This window comes from Ovis canadensis, chromosome 1 (assembly GCF_042477335.2).
Source record: "Ovis canadensis isolate MfBH-ARS-UI-01 breed Bighorn chromosome 1, ARS-UI_OviCan_v2, whole genome shotgun sequence".
NCBI classification, from domain to species: Eukaryota; Metazoa; Chordata; class Mammalia; order Artiodactyla; family Bovidae; genus Ovis; species Ovis canadensis.
In genome coordinates this window covers 268,214,826-268,231,959 of record NC_091245.1, presented here as the reverse complement: position 1 = coordinate 268,231,959, position 17,134 = coordinate 268,214,826, and the positions used below count along the sequence as shown (strand labels likewise).

At 48.1% G+C, this 17,134-nt stretch overlaps 1 protein-coding gene across 7 annotated transcripts in view; it reads right to left on the bottom strand.

The window, feature by feature from the left end:
- Positions 1-200: 200 nt before the first annotated feature.
- The window catches only part of ADARB1 (adenosine deaminase RNA specific B1), a 113,799-nt gene continuing 96,865 nt past the window's right edge, over positions 201-17,134 (bottom strand). For 5 of the 7 annotated variants that reach the window (XM_069566629.1, XM_069566623.1, XM_069566634.1 and 2 more), the window contains 2 exons: positions 5,425-5,603; positions 201-4,584 (listed from right to left, as the gene is read on the bottom strand). In XM_069566629.1, the coding sequence (XP_069422730.1) occupies positions 4,405-4,584; positions 5,425-5,603 (359 nt within the window). In that variant the 3' untranslated portion in view covers positions 201-4,404. The remainder of the gene's footprint in view (positions 4,585-5,424; positions 5,604-17,134) is intronic. The other 2 variants (XM_069566641.1, XR_011251944.1) reach the window with 2 other exon arrangements.

The window sequence follows — 17,134 nt, the reverse complement described above, 5'->3', positions numbered from 1 at the left end:
AGTCTTGCCGCCTCTCCAAAGGAGCCACAGGAAGACCCCACAACTCTGGACTGAACCTGTGAAGAAGAGGCTGCTCCCAATCTTTTCTCGGAAGCGTCATCAGTCTTTCTGATGACACATACCCTCATTCGAACATTGCTTTTATTGTGGGGAAAGAAATGGAAACAGAATCAAAACTGACGCAAAAGAGAGCAAACCACTTGTCTCTAACAGTGCTGCTTTTTATTTGTATGGGACTGTTCACTTTCCAAAAACTTTTCCTATTTGCTTTTCATGTCATTGTAGGAATGCTGGACAAAGGTAAATTTTTTAAAAAGGAAAATAAAATGGAAACGACTTCCCATCCCGTCATCCACGCACAGTGACCAGACTCAGTCCTTTCAGATTGTTCCGCGTGTACCCTCCTTCCATGAAGCATCTCCACAATTGTGAACTTTAACACTTGCTTTACAGCCAGTTTTCCACTCTATTGGCAATGTCCTTCCAAACCACCGGCCCTGAACATTACTGCAACCAGGGGCTACCTCATGGCCCCAGCACCCAGATGGTCTGGTCAGCACCACCCTGGGGTGTGGCCCCCCTTTGCTGCCCCATCCACGTCCCTCCACATGCCTCCTACCACGTGGGCTCATGTCCCCCACTCCCCAACAGATGGGGCAGGAGCAGGGTGGCTGTGCAGTGTCCACTCCTCTGCCCGGAACTTGGGGACGGGACTCGGAGGGCTGACCCCGGGGGCTGGCACTCAGAGCAGGCACAGGCGGGGAGTGGAGCCCAGCCGTAGCAGCCCCAGCAGGTGTTGCTCCTGACACCCCTTCCCGAGCAAGAAGGGGGACATCCGGGAGGAGAGAGAGTCGGGGCAAGGCTGTGGTGGTGAAACATGGTTTTATTGAGAACATCTCATGCCCTCCGTCTGAGTGACAGCGTCTCATGCTCGGTTCTGGCTGGTCTCGGGGCAGGAGGAAGCTCATGCGGGGGTCACGTGTGGCCTGAACATTAGTGTAGACGTGGGGACACCAAGGGCTGAGCCCTAGTGACAGCGTTCTCAGCTGAGTTACATTCATAAAAGTGTCTGAATTCTAGAACAAGATTAAAAGCATAGAACCCAAAGTCGGAGAAGCAAACCGTTTTCGGGGCTCACTCCACAGACCACCTTAAACTGCTCACAGCTGTGTCCATGATGCACTGTCAGCACAGGCTGTGGCCAAAACATGAGTCCTTGGCTGGAAGGGGGGCGGGGAGCCTCGTCCCTCCAGACACTGAGCGAGGGGGTGCAGACATGCTGCTAGGAACAGGAGCTCAGAGCCAGGATTAAGTGAGAGCGCCCACCCCCCACTCCCAGTCGAGTGGACACAAAACCCAGTACCCTGGGCTGGCTGCTGGTGAGGGAGAGGGGGTCCCAGGACTCACAAAGCTGGACCCACACAGTCACACTCTGCTTTTTCCATCTGTATAGGTTTGATGAAAAATAAACCTTCTGAGAGATTCACCGAATTCATAGAATTTAGAGATGGGAAAGCCAGCTCATTTTATTTCTCATGCTGGATCAAAGTGATGACTGGGGCAGACTTTACACATTGGTGTGAGGTATTCTGGAAATGCCAAACATCCATCCTTTTCGTCTGTTTTGAGAAAAGGGCTATGTGGTGAACCCGGGGACCTGCCCAGCAAGGAGACCCAGAGGCTCGGCCCCAAGATAAGGAGAGTAAGGGCTCTGCAGTCTGGAGGGCAACAAAACTATTCCGAGGAAATAAATTCCAGAAAAGTGTATATATCTCACACAATGCTGGTTTGTACATTTTGAAATAAAATAATTTGCTTTGATAACAATAAAAATCTCCAAAACAGAAAAAGATGAAAAGCCCCTTTAAGAGTCAACCGGCAGGGAGGAATACAGTGTCCTGACCCCAAGCAGGGGTGAGGGCTGGAGAACCCAGGATGGGGGCCTGCCTCGGCCCCACCCCCACGAGCCCTGGCTCACTTTTCTACAACACAGGACAGCTGCCCCTTGGGCTGGGCACTGCAGAGAGGCCAGTTTCTTGGCAGAATTAGCACTCCGGGCTCAGCCAACAAGTCAAAACAGAGCCCCTCCCATCCCTGCTGGTCAAGCTGCCCTCAAAAATGTAAGATTTTTTTCAAAAAATCAAGCTCTTGGTTATGTCAAATCTCTTTCTAAAGCCCAGATTAAGGACCGTAGATGTAAAGGACTCCTCAAGGGAACAGCTCCTTGGTGACACCCTGTGGGCATCTGGGAGGGGTGTGTAAGATGCTGGGCTCCCTGATTTCTTTGGGGTTGAGGGGGTACGCTCCCTGCTTTTCCTGCCTACAGACAGACAGACACGCACACAGATGGAGGAGACTGGCTGCACTCAGGATAATCGGGCTGGAGACTTCCTGCCTATGAGCAGCGTCCAGCTGTCCTGTTCCGGGAGCAGGGCTGGCCTCCTGCCCTGGCTCGACTCCCTCTGGCCTCACACAGAGGTCCTGCCCACCCAGGGCTCCTTAAACCCCTACCCTTGTGAACTCCTACACCTTCCCCCCAGCACCTCTCGAGGCCTGAGCACTCTTGGGGTGGGAGCCCTGTGCCAGGCCCATGCTGCCCAGTGGCACATGGCCGAGGCCCTGGGGACCCGCACATAAGACATTCAACTATCTGGGGTGGGGGCAGGGGTGGGGAGGGGCCGGGCTTGCAGGGTAGCTTGTGTGTGCGCAACACCGTTCCTCTAGACTTTGTAACCAAAATCCATGTATTTTTAAAAAACTAAGTCCATCTTCCACTCCCCATTAGAAAAAAATACCATCTATACAGACGAGAATACAAACGCAGGGGTTCACAGACATCTTTTCTGAGTGTGCAGGCCCCACCGGGCCCTGTACTGGCAAGGTCAGGCTGAGCCACACTCCGCAGAGGGAGGTGTGGGTCTCAAAGGACAAAGATCTGTCCTTTAACCTGGTCAGCCCCTGTGCGGACAGCACCCCCAGCATGTGCCCACAGGGCACACCATCTCCCGTCTCTGTGGTGCAAGGAGACACTTGGAGGCCAGCTCTCTTCAGCCTCACCTCCCACCCTGAGCACAAGGGTCATGGCCAGGGCCACCCTGCTCCTGCTTATTAAGTCCACAGAGGACACCCCCCACCCCCAACACGCCCCCTGGGCACACAGCCTGACTCCTGGACTTGGCTGGGGAGTGGGGTCTGCCCTCTCGCCCACAGCACCCCAAGACCAGGAACTGGCACTGACCCCACGAAGGGTGGGAAGCTCCTCCGGGGTCCTGAGTGAAAGCAGGAGGCAGTTAGCGTGGACTTTGTGCTCAGTGGGGATGGCCTCCCAAGGCCCCCCAACCCGCCCCAACTCCAGACTCACTGGCTCGGCCTGCCTGGGCTCATCCCTGCACAGTGGGGTGCCGGCCCGTGTCCCGGGTGTCCCAGACGCCAGACCACCCCCTTCCCTGCCGTGACACAACACCCAACCCCGGTCGAGAACATGTGAGCGACATGCTGTCTTGCCAACTTTCAGTCTGAACACTTCTTATATTTCAAACACGTCTTTGATAAAGTGGGAAAGAATAATTTAAAAATATGCCCTTAGTGGCATTTTCCAAGAGTGAATATCTACGTAATTCATCCTATTTCCATCCTGCGAGGATTCTGGGATGGTCGTTCACATCCACATGATTCAGAGGAGGGATCAGAGGGAATCCTAGGCCATTTATTGTGCAGTCGGCCTGCAGACTCCTACTGGTCCTTAAGAGTTAAATACTGTTTAAAAAACCCAAGTGAATGGCCAGGCTCACCGGCCACGTTTGACCTGTGATTATTGAGAGGTTTTCCAGGATATGGTCCAACAAGGGGTACAGAAGCTTCTAGAAGAAGGGGCTGCAGGACCTGGGCCCGGTCCCAGGGGCCACCTAGCGGATCACTGTGCTGCAGGTGGGCCTCTGTGGGAAGGCAGCGACTGTAGGGGAAGGGGCCACGGGCAGACAGGGACGGTTTCCTTAGGCTAGCTTCCTCGCTACTTCCTAGCGCCCTCCATATGGAAATGCCTCTGCACTTAATACGATGTGGCATAAGAGTGACCTGGCATAATTATTTCTTATTTTATAAACCACATTCCTAGTTCTGAATAAATTATTCAAGAATTTCACACAAAGTAATTTCTATTTTCCTAAACTTCAGGAAGCCCTACTTAGTAGAACTCAATTTCTAAACGTAAACTGAGATTGAAAGCAGTCACTGGATGACTCAGAGGGGAAGCGCTGCTGCTGAGATGCGGGTGGGGACAGGGACCCCGAGCCCACAGCCACCACCCCACCCCCGCCCTGCCCCGCACGCCTGCCCCCAGGACGGCGCCCGCACACCCATGCCTGCCCCAGCCCAGCTGTGGGGTTGGGGCTGTGCTGCACGCTGTCAGGGTGTGAGTGCGAACTGGTCCTGTTCCGTGGGCTTCTCCACCCAGGCGCCCAGCCCGGCCTTGATGAAGGCTCTGAACAGACAGGCCTTGGCAGCCTGGTACTCCTTGGCAACCAGCTTGGACTCGTGGTACACGTTGGGTTTGGTGATCTTGGAGCGTAGTAAGTTGGAGGGAACCTGTGAAAAGACAAAAAGGCACGTGCAGCTGTTCAAGCCGTAACAGTGGAAAACACAATCCAGTACGGTGTTCAAAGAGCAGCATTTGAACCTGTGCTGCTTCTGGGGGACCCCACTGACCCCAAGAACCACATCACACAGAGCCACGCCAGACGCCCCCGTGCGCCTGCGTCCTCAGCCCCAGTGGCAGCTTTGCAGTTAAACAGGCGGGCTGCTGGCAACCCATGAGCAGGGGACTCAAAACGATACACTAACACTTTTGCGTCTTGAGCAAACACTGCTCTGCTGTTTGGTCACAGAGAACTCTGTGCCTCGGCCCGTGAGGCCAACGCATTTCCGTGCAGCTAGGATCTGCAGGGAGGGCAGCTGCTGTGAGGCTGCCCGCGTGGTGACCCTCTTGGCACGTGGACATGGCAACTTCTGTCCATCACAGATAAAAGCTTCTGACTCGACTTAATAGGTGAAAACTGGTCACATATGGATCCACTAGAGAAGATTTTATCTGGGGAAAAGGGGACCTGTTGCTGTGAAAACCCTCTAACTCCAAACCAAACCTCAAAATCAACAGGTTTAAGAGGCTTCCTGAAGGGCTGAGTGAACTCAGGGCAGCCCCAGGTTGCAGGGCCCAGGAGTCTGCAGTGAGGGGGAGCGCCTGCCAGGCAGAGGGGGGCCAAGTGGAGGGGTGCTGAGCCCCGGGTTCATATGGGGGTGGGGAACGGGCATAGTAGGGTGAGCCTGCTTTGGATCCGAGGGGGCAGGGCCTGACTGCCAGCTGAGAGCAGCCAGAGGAGACAGGGAAGGGTGGCCGCGAGTGGGTGGGGGACCCGGGCGCCTCAGTACCTTGCCGTGCACACGCATCCAGCGACAGTACAACGCGTGCTTACACAGGCGCGAGGCGCGGCCCAGCTCGTCCTTCCCCGTGGTGGCGTTGATGACCTCGATGGCTGAATCGCCCACCGTCCAGTTGACGCTGAAGTTGGGGGCCTTCCCTGGCTGCCGCGCCTCCGCGTTGCTGATGCCTGGAATGGGACGAGACGGGGAAGGTGACACGGTTGCTGTGGGGACAGGTCTGACAGTCGTCAGCCAGGCACATCCGCCCTCCCAGGAGCTCAGCTGGGTCCAGTGATGCTGCCCCGAAACACGCCTGTGGGGAGGCGAGCAGGTCCACAGAAACCCTGAAACCTGAGACTTCACGCACTCTGAGTTCCCTTGGGGCCAAAACTGCTGGCATCCAGGAGCAGATGGACTCCGTTTCCAGGTTAATTCAGGGGCCACATGGCTGTGCACCGCGGGATGTTTGTGCTTGGGCCCTGCCGCGGGGGCCAGGCAGCTTCAGAACCCTCCCCACACGCATGACACTCAAGACCCAGCAAACTCGCCTCTTAGCAAGTGTGTTGGTGCTTTCTCAGCACGGTACAAGTCTCCTGTCTTAACCAGTCAGAGGCTTGTGCTGTGGGGCTGACAGGTGGATGCCCTCAGGTCACTGGGGACTGAATGCAGGTGCCCACTATGGACAGACTGACGCAACCCCACGGACCCAGACACAGGCCAGAGTGCTTGCAACAAGAGCTGGCTTATGGTGGCAGTACCGGACCTCCGGGAGCTCCCTGGGGGCTCCTTGCTCTTGGTGACCACCTCCTCCCCCTTGCACAGAGTGTTAAAGCCAGGGCAGCAGGTCCAGGCAGCCCACGGCTGGCACCCAGGCCTCGCTCAGAAGCCTCACTTCTTCAGGGCAAAGCAGCATGAGAAGGAACAGGGAAAATTCATGTGTACAGGCCACCAATCTTGGGGATTCATTTCAAGGGACAATATGAGTTCAATGTGATGACCTTGCCCCCTCCCCCAGATGTGCAGGGGAGGGGTGGGTACCCACTGTGCCCGGCCTCCCCTTTGCCCTTCCACTGCCTGGTGGGTGCTGGTGTCTGAATTCATGCTTGGATAGCACTGGGTGGAGCTTCCTGAAGACCCAGGTATTAAACACAGACCCCACAATGGAACCCCCGGGGTGGCTGCCCAGTATGTCTTCCCCAGGAAGGTCGGGGGCGGGGGGAGGGTTGCCCCAGCAGAGGATAGGTTCCGGGCACCAGAAGGGAGCTCGTGCTGGGACCACTCCACCCTGGGTCACCTGCCCTTCTGAGGTGACTGCCAGGGTGACTTCAGGTCAGCAAGTGAACACTTCAAAAATGATTTGTCCCCAGGAAAGAGTACAGAATAAGAGGTGCATGTCCCCTCGAGTCATCTGCCCACAGAACTGCCTGGCCCTGCTAATCGTTGTTCTGACTCACAAGTCCTCCTGGCTACAGTGGCCACCTCTGAGGGCTTTGTCCAAGCCCCACGCCGGGGTCCAGCTGCCTGACTGGCTGCACGCCCTCCTCCCAGAGGCAGTGAAGAGCCTAACGGGAGGGGTGAGAGCCCCCGGTGAGGCTGAGTGGAGAACACACCGCACACACAGAGCAGAGGTGCGCTGGTCCTGGCCTCCGGTGGCTTCTCCCGCAGCCCCAGCCCGTCTACCCGCCTGTCTTCTCAGGTGTACATAGCACCCGCCTGCGGAATCCTCCCAGCAAGGCCAGTCCCCTGTGCAGTCCCCCACCGGTGCCCAGGGCCACTGCTCCCCAGCAGCCTGCCTCCAGCTTGGCCTGGGGGACTTGACAGCCGCTAGGCAGACAGACCCAGTTCTGAGAAAATCTTAATGGTTGTTTTTTCAAGGTTTCTGCCTTCTCCGTGAAACTGCTGAAAGAATCATTTTTTTCATTCTAAGACATGAGCCCTGAATTATTTCACTTTCCATAAATGTTTTAACTAAATTATAGGACATCTCACAGAGTAAGCATACCCTCAATAAACTGAGCCTCTGGCCCCAGGGTCCGCCCCCATCCCTGCTCCTCTGCCACGGCAGCCACCAGCAGCCTGACACCGCATTACTGATCATTGCTGCCTGCCTTAGTATGTGTTACACAAGCGCTTTCCAGACCTTCGAATTAACGTGTGATCTCTGTACTTACTAAAAACACGTATTAATAAGGCTTATTCCTTACATCCTCTCTGTTCTCAGAGTTACTTTCTCTCAGTTGTGTTTTCTCATATAGATCAGTCTCTTCTGTGTTTATTTTCCTCAGAAGTTTGATGGCCATTCATTCACGTTTGTGAGTAAACGTCTTGGCTGATGAACAGAGGCAGCTGGCACGGCCTCCTGAGCCTCTTTTTGGAAAAGGCCTGCACATACAGGGAGAGCCTGGACCCACGTCCATCTAGACCAGGGGTCCAGAGTCCAGCTTGGCCCCTGTCCGGCTGTCGGCACGGGAGCCTCACGGTGGGCAGGACTCCCACCAGGGAAGCTCTGGCTTCGTCCCGGGTGCCCCAGGGCAGCACATCCTCGATGCTAACCCTCTGCCGCCTGGCCGCTTCTGCCCTGCGAGCTGGGGCTGCTTCAGGCAGTTTCATCAGCTGCGGGGTCTGGGGCAGCTGTCACGGGCACACGTGTGCAGGTGCAGTTGGTTCTGCAGGTCCCCTGGCTCAAGGCCACAGCCTCTCGAGGACGGAGTCAGGACGAGCGGCTCGGGGAAGAAAGGGGGTCTGTTCAGGTGTAAGTGGTGGGGAGTCTCGTAATGGGACAGAACCTTCTGTGAATGAATGGATAGCGCTTATATTATCTTCTTTTGCAGTTCCATGACTCCTCGACATAAGATCGAAATCAAGGGTTACTCTTCAACGATACTTAAACCTTAGAATTGCAACATTTTACGTTAAAACTAGACATGGTCGGTTAACTAACTGTATAAATATTTTTCAAGTGAAACTGTTAGTCACTCAGTCATGTCCAATTCTTTGCAATCCCATGGACTATAGCCTGCCAGGCTCCTCTGTCCATGAGATTCTCCAGGCAAGAATACTGAAGTGAGTAGCCATTTCCTCCTTCAGGGGATCTTACCAACTCAGGGATCGAACCCAAGTCTCCTGCATTGCAGGCAGATTGTTTACCGTCTGAGCCACCAGGGAAACTCCATAAATATGTTTCATATTCTATGTTAAATAAAAACTACCATCAGAAAATAAAGCTACAAGACAGCAGCCAGTCCAAGGTTCTAGTACCAGCCATGTACTTTCCTGGGGCAGGGAGCCCACGTGGGCCCAGGAGCTCCTGTCTGTAAGTCTCTGGGGTCAATACTCCCGCAGGACAGACACCCAGAAGGAGCTTGTGTTTCCGGGGCTGCAAAGTGAGAACTAGGGTAATGAGCTAACCACAGGGTACCGTGCAGAAAACAGTAAAAGCAGCAACAGCCTGGGGGTCCTGAGAGTGTCTCTGCTGCTGTATCTCCAGCATGCTGAGTCAGAGCTTTTAGAGCAAAAGCATGAAAAACTGTGAACTGGCCTAGGAACTGACACAAGGGAAACTCAGGAAACTTGGCTGGTGGTACCAAGACGCTGGTGGTGAGGGGTATTTCTCTTGCTTCCCTTGTAAGGGTGCTTCCTGTGCCACACACGGTGTGATCAGAGGCCTCACACACACAGTGAAGAGTAACAGATGCCTAGGGGACTACGGCTCGTTACAGAGGCTACTGTTCCCTCATTAAATGGCCAGGACAATGTGTAGTTACAATCTGGACTGAGTGTGGCCTTCATTCTGCAAACACACGAAACCCCGAGCAGAGCTAAAGGGGAAGGAGTCAAGTGCACAGCACAGTGATGGCCACGCAGTCCGTCACCCGGGCAGTGTGTCCCGGGCCTGCAGCCCCTGGAGTGGGGCACCCAGGGATGTCCTTCTCGTTTCCCCTGGGCTGACGGAGGGGGTGGGAACCAATGGGAAGCATGAGTCTGTGAGGGCAAGGCGGCCACACACACCCATTCTGTCATCTTCAGCTCCCCAACCCCAGACACAGATCGTGAGACTGTGGGCTCCACCTGGTGGACCTCAGGCCAAATCAGACCCCGTTCTTACACCAGGTCGGGGTGGGGGGTGTTTAAAGCACCAACTTAGGCGAAATACTGGGTGCTGCGGTCCACAAGGTGATATGCATGCTGCTGGCAACCTGGCCCAGAGGACAGAGAACCAAGCCAGCCTCATCCCCGGGACAACAGGGCTGGTGGGTGGAAGGGAAAGTGCCCCCACCCCAAGCGACATGCCCTGAGGACGAGAGGGGAGATCCAACTCTGGTGCAGGGGAAAGAGGACATCTGGGCAGGGGGGGGCAGCAGACCCCAGGACAGACACAGAACATGTGGCTCCACGGGAGGCACCTCAGACAGGGTTCAAGTCCTCCACATGCCATTATATCTACTGGTGTGGGCAAGAATCCCTTAGAAGAAATGGAGGACCCCTCAAAGTGAACAAGAGTCCTAAATGCAGTACTTGGGTACAATCTCAAAAATGACAGAATGAACTCAGTTCACTTCCAAGGCAAACCATTCAACATCACAGTAATGCAAGTCTATGCCCCAACCACTAACACTGAAGAAGCTGAACAGTTCTGTGAAGACCTACAAGACCTTCTAGAACCGACACCAAAAAAAAGATGTTCTTTTCATCCGAGGGGACAGGAATGCAAAGCAGGAAGTCAAAAGATACTTGGAATAACAGGCAAGTTTGGACTCGGGAGTACAAAATGAAGCAGGGCAAAGGCTAACAGTTTTGCCAAGAGAACACACTGGTCATTAGCAAACATCCTTTTCTAAGAACACAAGAGATGACTCTATACATGGACATCGCCAGACGGTCAATACCGAAATCAGGCTGAGTACATTCTTTACTGCAGAAGGTGAAAAAGCTCTATACAGTCAGCAAAAAAAGACCAAGAGCTGACTGTGGTTCAGATAATGAGCTCCTTATTGCAAAATTCAGGCTTAAATTGAAGAAAGTAGGGAAAACTACTAGGGCATTCAGGTATGACCTAAATCAAATCCCTTGATTATACAGTGGAAGTGACAAATAGATGCAAGGGATTAGATCTGATAAGAGTGCCTGAAGAACTATGAACAGAGGTTCCTAACATTGTACAGGATGACCAAAATCATCCCAAAGAAACAGAAATGCAAGAGAGCAAAGTGGTTGTCTGAGGAGGCCTTACAAATAGCTGAGAAAATAAGAGAAGAAAAGCAAAGGAGAAAGGGAAAAATATGCCCAAGCGAATGCACAGTTCCAAAGAACAGCGAGGATACACAAGAACGCCTTCTTAGGTTAACAATGCAAAGAAATAGAGGAAAACAACAGAATGGGGAAGACAAGAGATTTCTTCAAGGAAACGGGAGATACCAAGGGAAGATTTCATGCAAGAATGGGCACAATAAAGGACAGAAACAGTATGGACCTAACAGAAGCAGAAGATATTAAGAGGTGGCAAGAATACACACAGCTATACAAAAAAGGTCTTAATGACCCAGATAACTTCGATGGTATGGCCACTCAGCTAGAGCCAGACATCCTGGAGGGTGAAGTCAAGTGGGCCTTAGGAAGCATCACTACAAACAAAGCTAGTCGCTGCTGTTGCTGCTAAGTCGCTTCAGTCGTGTCCGACTCTGTGCAAGCCCACAGATGGCAGCCCACCAGGCTCCTCCATCCCGGATTCTCCAGGCAGGAACACTGAAGTGGGTTGCCATTTCCTTCCCCAATGCATGAAAGTGAAAAGTGAAAGTGAAGTCACTCAGTTGTGTCCGACTCTTAGAGACCCCATGGACTGCAGCCCACCAGGCTCCTCTATCCATGGGATTTTCCAGGCAAGAGTACTGGAGTGGGGTGCCACTGCCTTCTCTGCAAAGCTAGTTGAGGGGATGGGATTTCAGCCGAGCTATTTCAACTCCTAAAAGATGATGTTGTCAAAGTGCTACACTTACTATATCAGCAAATTTGGAAAACTCAGCAGGGGCCACAGGACTGAAAAAGGTCAGTTTTCATTCCAATTGCAAAAAAGGCAATGCCAAAGAACGCTCAAACTACTGTACAGCTGTACTCATTTCACATGCTAGCAAGGTAATGCTAAAAATCCTTCAAGCTAGGCTTCAGTAGTACATGAACTGAGAACTTCCAGATGTACAAGCTGGATTCAGGAAAGGCAAGGGAATGAGAGATTAAATAGACAACATTTAATGGATCAATACATCTACTTTTGCTTCACGGACTATGCTAAAGCTTTGACTATGTGGATCACAAGAAACGGTGGAAAATTCTTAAAGAGGTGGGAATAGCAGACCACCTTACCTGTCTCTTGAGAAATCTGTATGCAGGTCAAGAATCAAGTTAGAACCAGACATGGAACAACAGACTGGTTCCAAATTGGGAAAGGAATACGTCAAGGCTGTATATTGTCACCCTCCTTATTTAACTTATACGCAGAGTACATCATGCGAAATGCCAGGCTGGATGAATCACAAGTTGGAATCAAGACTTTTGAGAGAAATATCAACAACCTCAGATACGCAGATGATACAACTCTAATGGTAGAAGGCAAAGAGGAGAGTGAAAAAGTTGGCTTAAAACTCAACATTCAAAAAACTAAGATCATGGCGTCTGGTCCCATTACTTTATGGCAAATAGATGCAGAAACAATGGAAACAGTGACAGACTTTATATTCTTGGGCTCCAAAATCACTGTGGATGGTGACTGCAGCCATGAAATTAAAAGATGCTTGCTCCTTGGAAGGAAAGTTATGGCAAATCTAGACAGTGTATTAAAAAGCAGAGACATCTCTTTGCCAACTAAGTCAAAGCTATGGTTTTTCCAATAATCTTGTATGGATGTAAGAGTTGGATCATAAAGAAGGCTAAGTGCCAAAGAACTGATGCTTTCAAATTGTGGTGATGAAGAAGACTCCTGAGTCCCTTGGACAACAAGGAGATCAAACCAGTCAATCCTAGAGGAAATCAACCCTGAATATTCATTGGAAGGACTGTTGCTGAAGCTCCAGTAGTCTGCCAGATGCGATGAGCTGACTCATTAGAGAAGACTTTGATGCTGGGAAAGATCGAGGGCATTATGAGAAAGAGGTGACAGAGGACAAGATGGTCGGATGGCATCACCAACTCAACGGACATGAGTTTGAGCAAACTCTGGGAAATGGTGAAGGACAGGGAAGCCTGGCCGTGCTACAGTTCATGGGGTTACAAAGAGTCAGATACAACTGAGCGACTGAACAACAGCAATAATAACTAGTGATTCTGGGCATCTCTTCCTGTTGACCATCCATGTCTTCTTTAGAAAAATGTCTATTCAGGATTTCAGCCTATATTTTTTTTTTTTTTTAGTACTGAGTTGTATGCACTTTTTGTACACAATGGATATTAACCTCTGATCAGTTGTATCATTAGCAAATATTTTCTCCCAGTTGGTAGGTTGTCTTTTCATCTTGTCGACGGTTTCCTTTGCTATCCAAAAGCTTTTAAGTTTAATTAGGTCTCATTTGTTTAATTTTGCTTTTCTTTCTTTCCTCCTCAGAGACTGATCCAAGAAAATACTGCTATGATCTTTGTCAAAGAGGGTTCCACCTAGGTTCTCTTTTAGGAGTTTTACGGTTTCAGTTCTTACAATTAGGTCTTTAGAAACCATTTTGAGTTTATTTGGGGGTATGGTGTGAGGGTGTGTTCTAACTTCACTGATTGCAGGTGGCTGTCCAGCTTTCCTAACACCACTTGCTGAAGAGACTGTCTTTTCTCTATTGTATATTCTTGCTTCCCTCCTCAAAGATTAATTGACTACAGGCGTGTGGGTTAGTTTCAGGGCTCTCTATTCTGTTCCACTGATCTATGCATCTCTTTTTGTGCCAATACAACACTGTTTTGATTAATGTAGCTTTGTTGTATAGTCTGAAGTCAGGAACCATGATTCCTCCAGTTTTATTCTTTTATTCTCAAGATTTCCTTGCCAATTCAGGGTCTTTTGCAGTTCCAGAGAATTTTAAGATTATTTGATCTAGATCTGAAAAATGTCATGGGCATTTTGATAGAGATTGTATTATATCTGCAGCTGTCTTTGGGTAGAATGGCCATTTTAATAATATTAATACTCCCAATCCAAGAGCATGGGGTATCTTTCCACTTCTTTGCATCATCCTCAATTTCCTTCATCAATGCTGTATAATTTTCAGGTCTTTCAGATCCTTGGTTAAGTTTATTCCTAGGTAATTTATTCTTTTTGATGCAATTTTAAATGGAATTCTTTTTAAATTTCCTCTTTCTGATACTTTATTATTAATGTGTGTGCTGTGTGCTAAGTTGCTTCATTCATGTCCAACTCTTTGCAACCCTATGGACTGGTAGCCTGCCAGGCTCCTCCGTCCATGGGGTTCTCCAGGCACGAAAACTGGAGTGGGTTGCCATGCCCTCCTCCAGGGGGTCTTCCCGACCCAGGGATTGAAACTGCGTCTCTTACTTGTCCTGCATTGACAAGTGGGTTCTTTACTACTAGCACCCCTGGGAAGCCATTATTAGCAGACAGAAACAAAAATGATTTCTGTATAGAATCTTGGCTTCTGCAACCTTGCTAACTTCACTTAGTTATAATAGTATTTGGGTGGAGACTTTAGGGTTCTCTGTAGAGATTATCAGATCATCTGCAAACAGTGAGTTTTACCTCTGCCCTTCCAACCTAGGTACCTTCTATTTCTTTTTCTTGTCTGACTGCTGTGGCTAAGACTTCCAAAACTGTATTAAATAAAAGTGGCAAGAGTGTTGCCACTTGTCTTCTTTCTGAATTTAATACAAAGCTTTCAGCTTTTCACCATTGAGTATTACATTGGCTGTGGGTTTGTTGTAAATGGCCTTTATATTGTTGAGCTATGTTCCCTCTATGCTCACTTTAATGAAAGCTTTAATCCTGAATGCCTGTTGAATTTTTTCAAATGCTTTTCTTGAGTCTATTGAGATGATCATATGATTTTTATCTTTCATTTTGTTAATGTGGTATATATCACATTGACTGACATGTGAACATTAAACCATCCTTGTGACCCTAAAGTAAATCCATTTCACCATGATACATGATCCTTTTAATGTATTGTTGGATTTGGCTTCTAATATTTCGTTGAGGAATTTTCCGTCTATATTCATCAAAGATAGAGTATCTTTGGTTTTAGTATCAGGGCAATGGTGGTTTCATAGAATGAGTTTGGGAGTGTTTCATCCTCTTCAATTTTGGGGAATAGTTTAAGAAGGATACATAGAAGTTCTTTGTATGTTTGGTAGAATTCTCCTGTCAGGTCTTAAACTTTTGTTTGCTAGTTTTTTTTCTAATTATAAATTCAATTTCACTTCTAGTGATTGGTCCGTTCAAATTGTCTGTTTATTCTTGACTCCGTCTTGCCAGGCTGTGTGCTTACAGAAATTTGTCCATTTCTTCTAGATTGTCCAATTTGTTGGCATATGACTATTCATAGTACTCTTATGATCTTTTGTATTTTTGTGGTATTGTCTGCCATTTCCCCTCTTTCAAGTCTTATCTTATTTATTTGGATCCTCTCTCTTGTCTTCTTGATGAGACTGACTAAAAGTTACCAACTTTGTGTGTCTGCACCAAAAAAAAACCAAACAACTCTGGCTTTCGTTTCTCTTTTCTATTGCTTTTTTTAAAACTATGTTTAAATTTCTGTCTCTGATCTTTATTATTTCCTCCCTTCTGACTTTGGGCATCATTTGTTCTTTTTCTGAAGTTTAGATGGCAGCTTAAGTTGTTCACTTGAAATTTTCCTTCTTACCTGAGGAAGGGCTGTATTGCCATGAATTTGCCTTTGGTACTCCTTTTGTTGCATCCATATATTTTGGAAAGCTGTGTCCCATTTTCATTTATATTAAAGTATTTTCTGATTTCTTCTTTGATTTCATCACTGACCCATTGTGTGTGTGTGTGTTTTTTTTTTTAGCAGCATGTTGTTTAGTGTCCGCAGATTTGTTTTCTTTTTGTTTCTCTATCAGTAGTTGATTCCTAGTTTCATACTACTGTGGGCAGAAAAAATACCTGATATAATTTCTGCCCTCTAACACTGCTGAAGTTTGTTTTGTGACATAGTATGTAATCTATCCTGGAGAACATTCCATGTGTACTTAAAAGAATGTATGTTCTCCTGGTTTGGGGCATAATGTCTTATAGATATCAATCAAGTCCAACTAGTCTAATTTGTAATTTAAGACCACCTTTGCCTTACTGATTTTCTTTCTGATCTGTCCACTGATGTCAGTGGAGTGTTAAAGTTACCTATTATTGTATTGTTGTCAATTTGCTCCTTTACATCTGTTAGTATTTGCTTTATAAACTTAGCTGCTCCTGTATATGTTAACATATTATTGACTGGGGATTTTTTTGCAGAAACTAATGCCTATGGCTGGCTATTTGTTATGTAAGTAAATATTGAAACACTCTGGGTAATAACATTCAGGTAACAAAAAGCGTATTAATACATCTCTAGTCAATACATGGTTAAGGAATGTTACATCTTCCTCTTAAAAAAGTTTATGAATATGCATACAAATAATATCAAAACTCATTATAAAATGTATTATTTAAGACAGTAGCATTTTAATCCATAACTTGCTATGGAAAATATAAATAAATAAGCCTAGTTTTTTCATTTTTTTGTTTTCCTAATCAAATTACAACATTCCTGTACTTTATTTTTCACTGTTTACATAACTAAGTTACTACCTAAGGTAGAAGGCAGCACACCTGCAAAGTCTTCACTATGTTAAGGTCAGATAATCAATTTCCTATCCCAAAAGACACAACTAATACATTACAGAGAATTATCACTAAATATTAGCAGCTGCTTTTGTTAAGATGAGCTTTTATGGGGAATACTACAAAAATGGAGTAGGAAGGAAACAGAATTTCATGTATCTCTATCTGTGAATTCTGTGAAAGCCCCACAGGTTTTTTTTTTTTTTAACTTATCATTTATTTTTAATACACATAACATGTATCTATTCTTCTTTAAATTATTTTCCCAATTAGGCCATTACAGAATATGGAGAAGAGTTCCTTGTGCTATACAGTAGGTCCTTGTTGGTTATCCATTTTAAATTTAACAGTGTGTATATATGTCCACCCCAAACTCCCTAACTATCCTTTCCCCACACTTCCTCCTTGGTAACCACATGTTCATTCTCAGTCTGTGGGTCTGTTTTGTAAATAAGTTCATTTGTATCATTTCTTTTTAGATTCCACAAAAAGCAGTGCCATCTCATTTCTCTTTCTTTGTCTGGCTAACTGCATTCAGCATGACGGTCTCTAGGCCCAGCCACATTGCTGCAAATGGTGTTACTTCATTCTTCTTATGGCTGAGTGACATTCCACCACGTTTCCTTTCTCCATTCATCTGTGGACGGACATTCAGGCTGCTTCCGTACCTTAGCTAGTGTAAACAGTGCTGCTGTGAACGCGGGGGGCGCATGTGTCTACTTTCCTTTACGGTTCTTCGTAGTCATGGTTGCTTTTATTTTTTTTTTGGCCATTTAATTACATACTGGATTATTTAAGTGATCGTCTTACTCCATATTGGCCTTTCCTAATGGGATTTTCTCTTTCCTACATTTTCTTACTTCTTTTCCATTTAGAGAAAGCCCTTCAATAATTCCT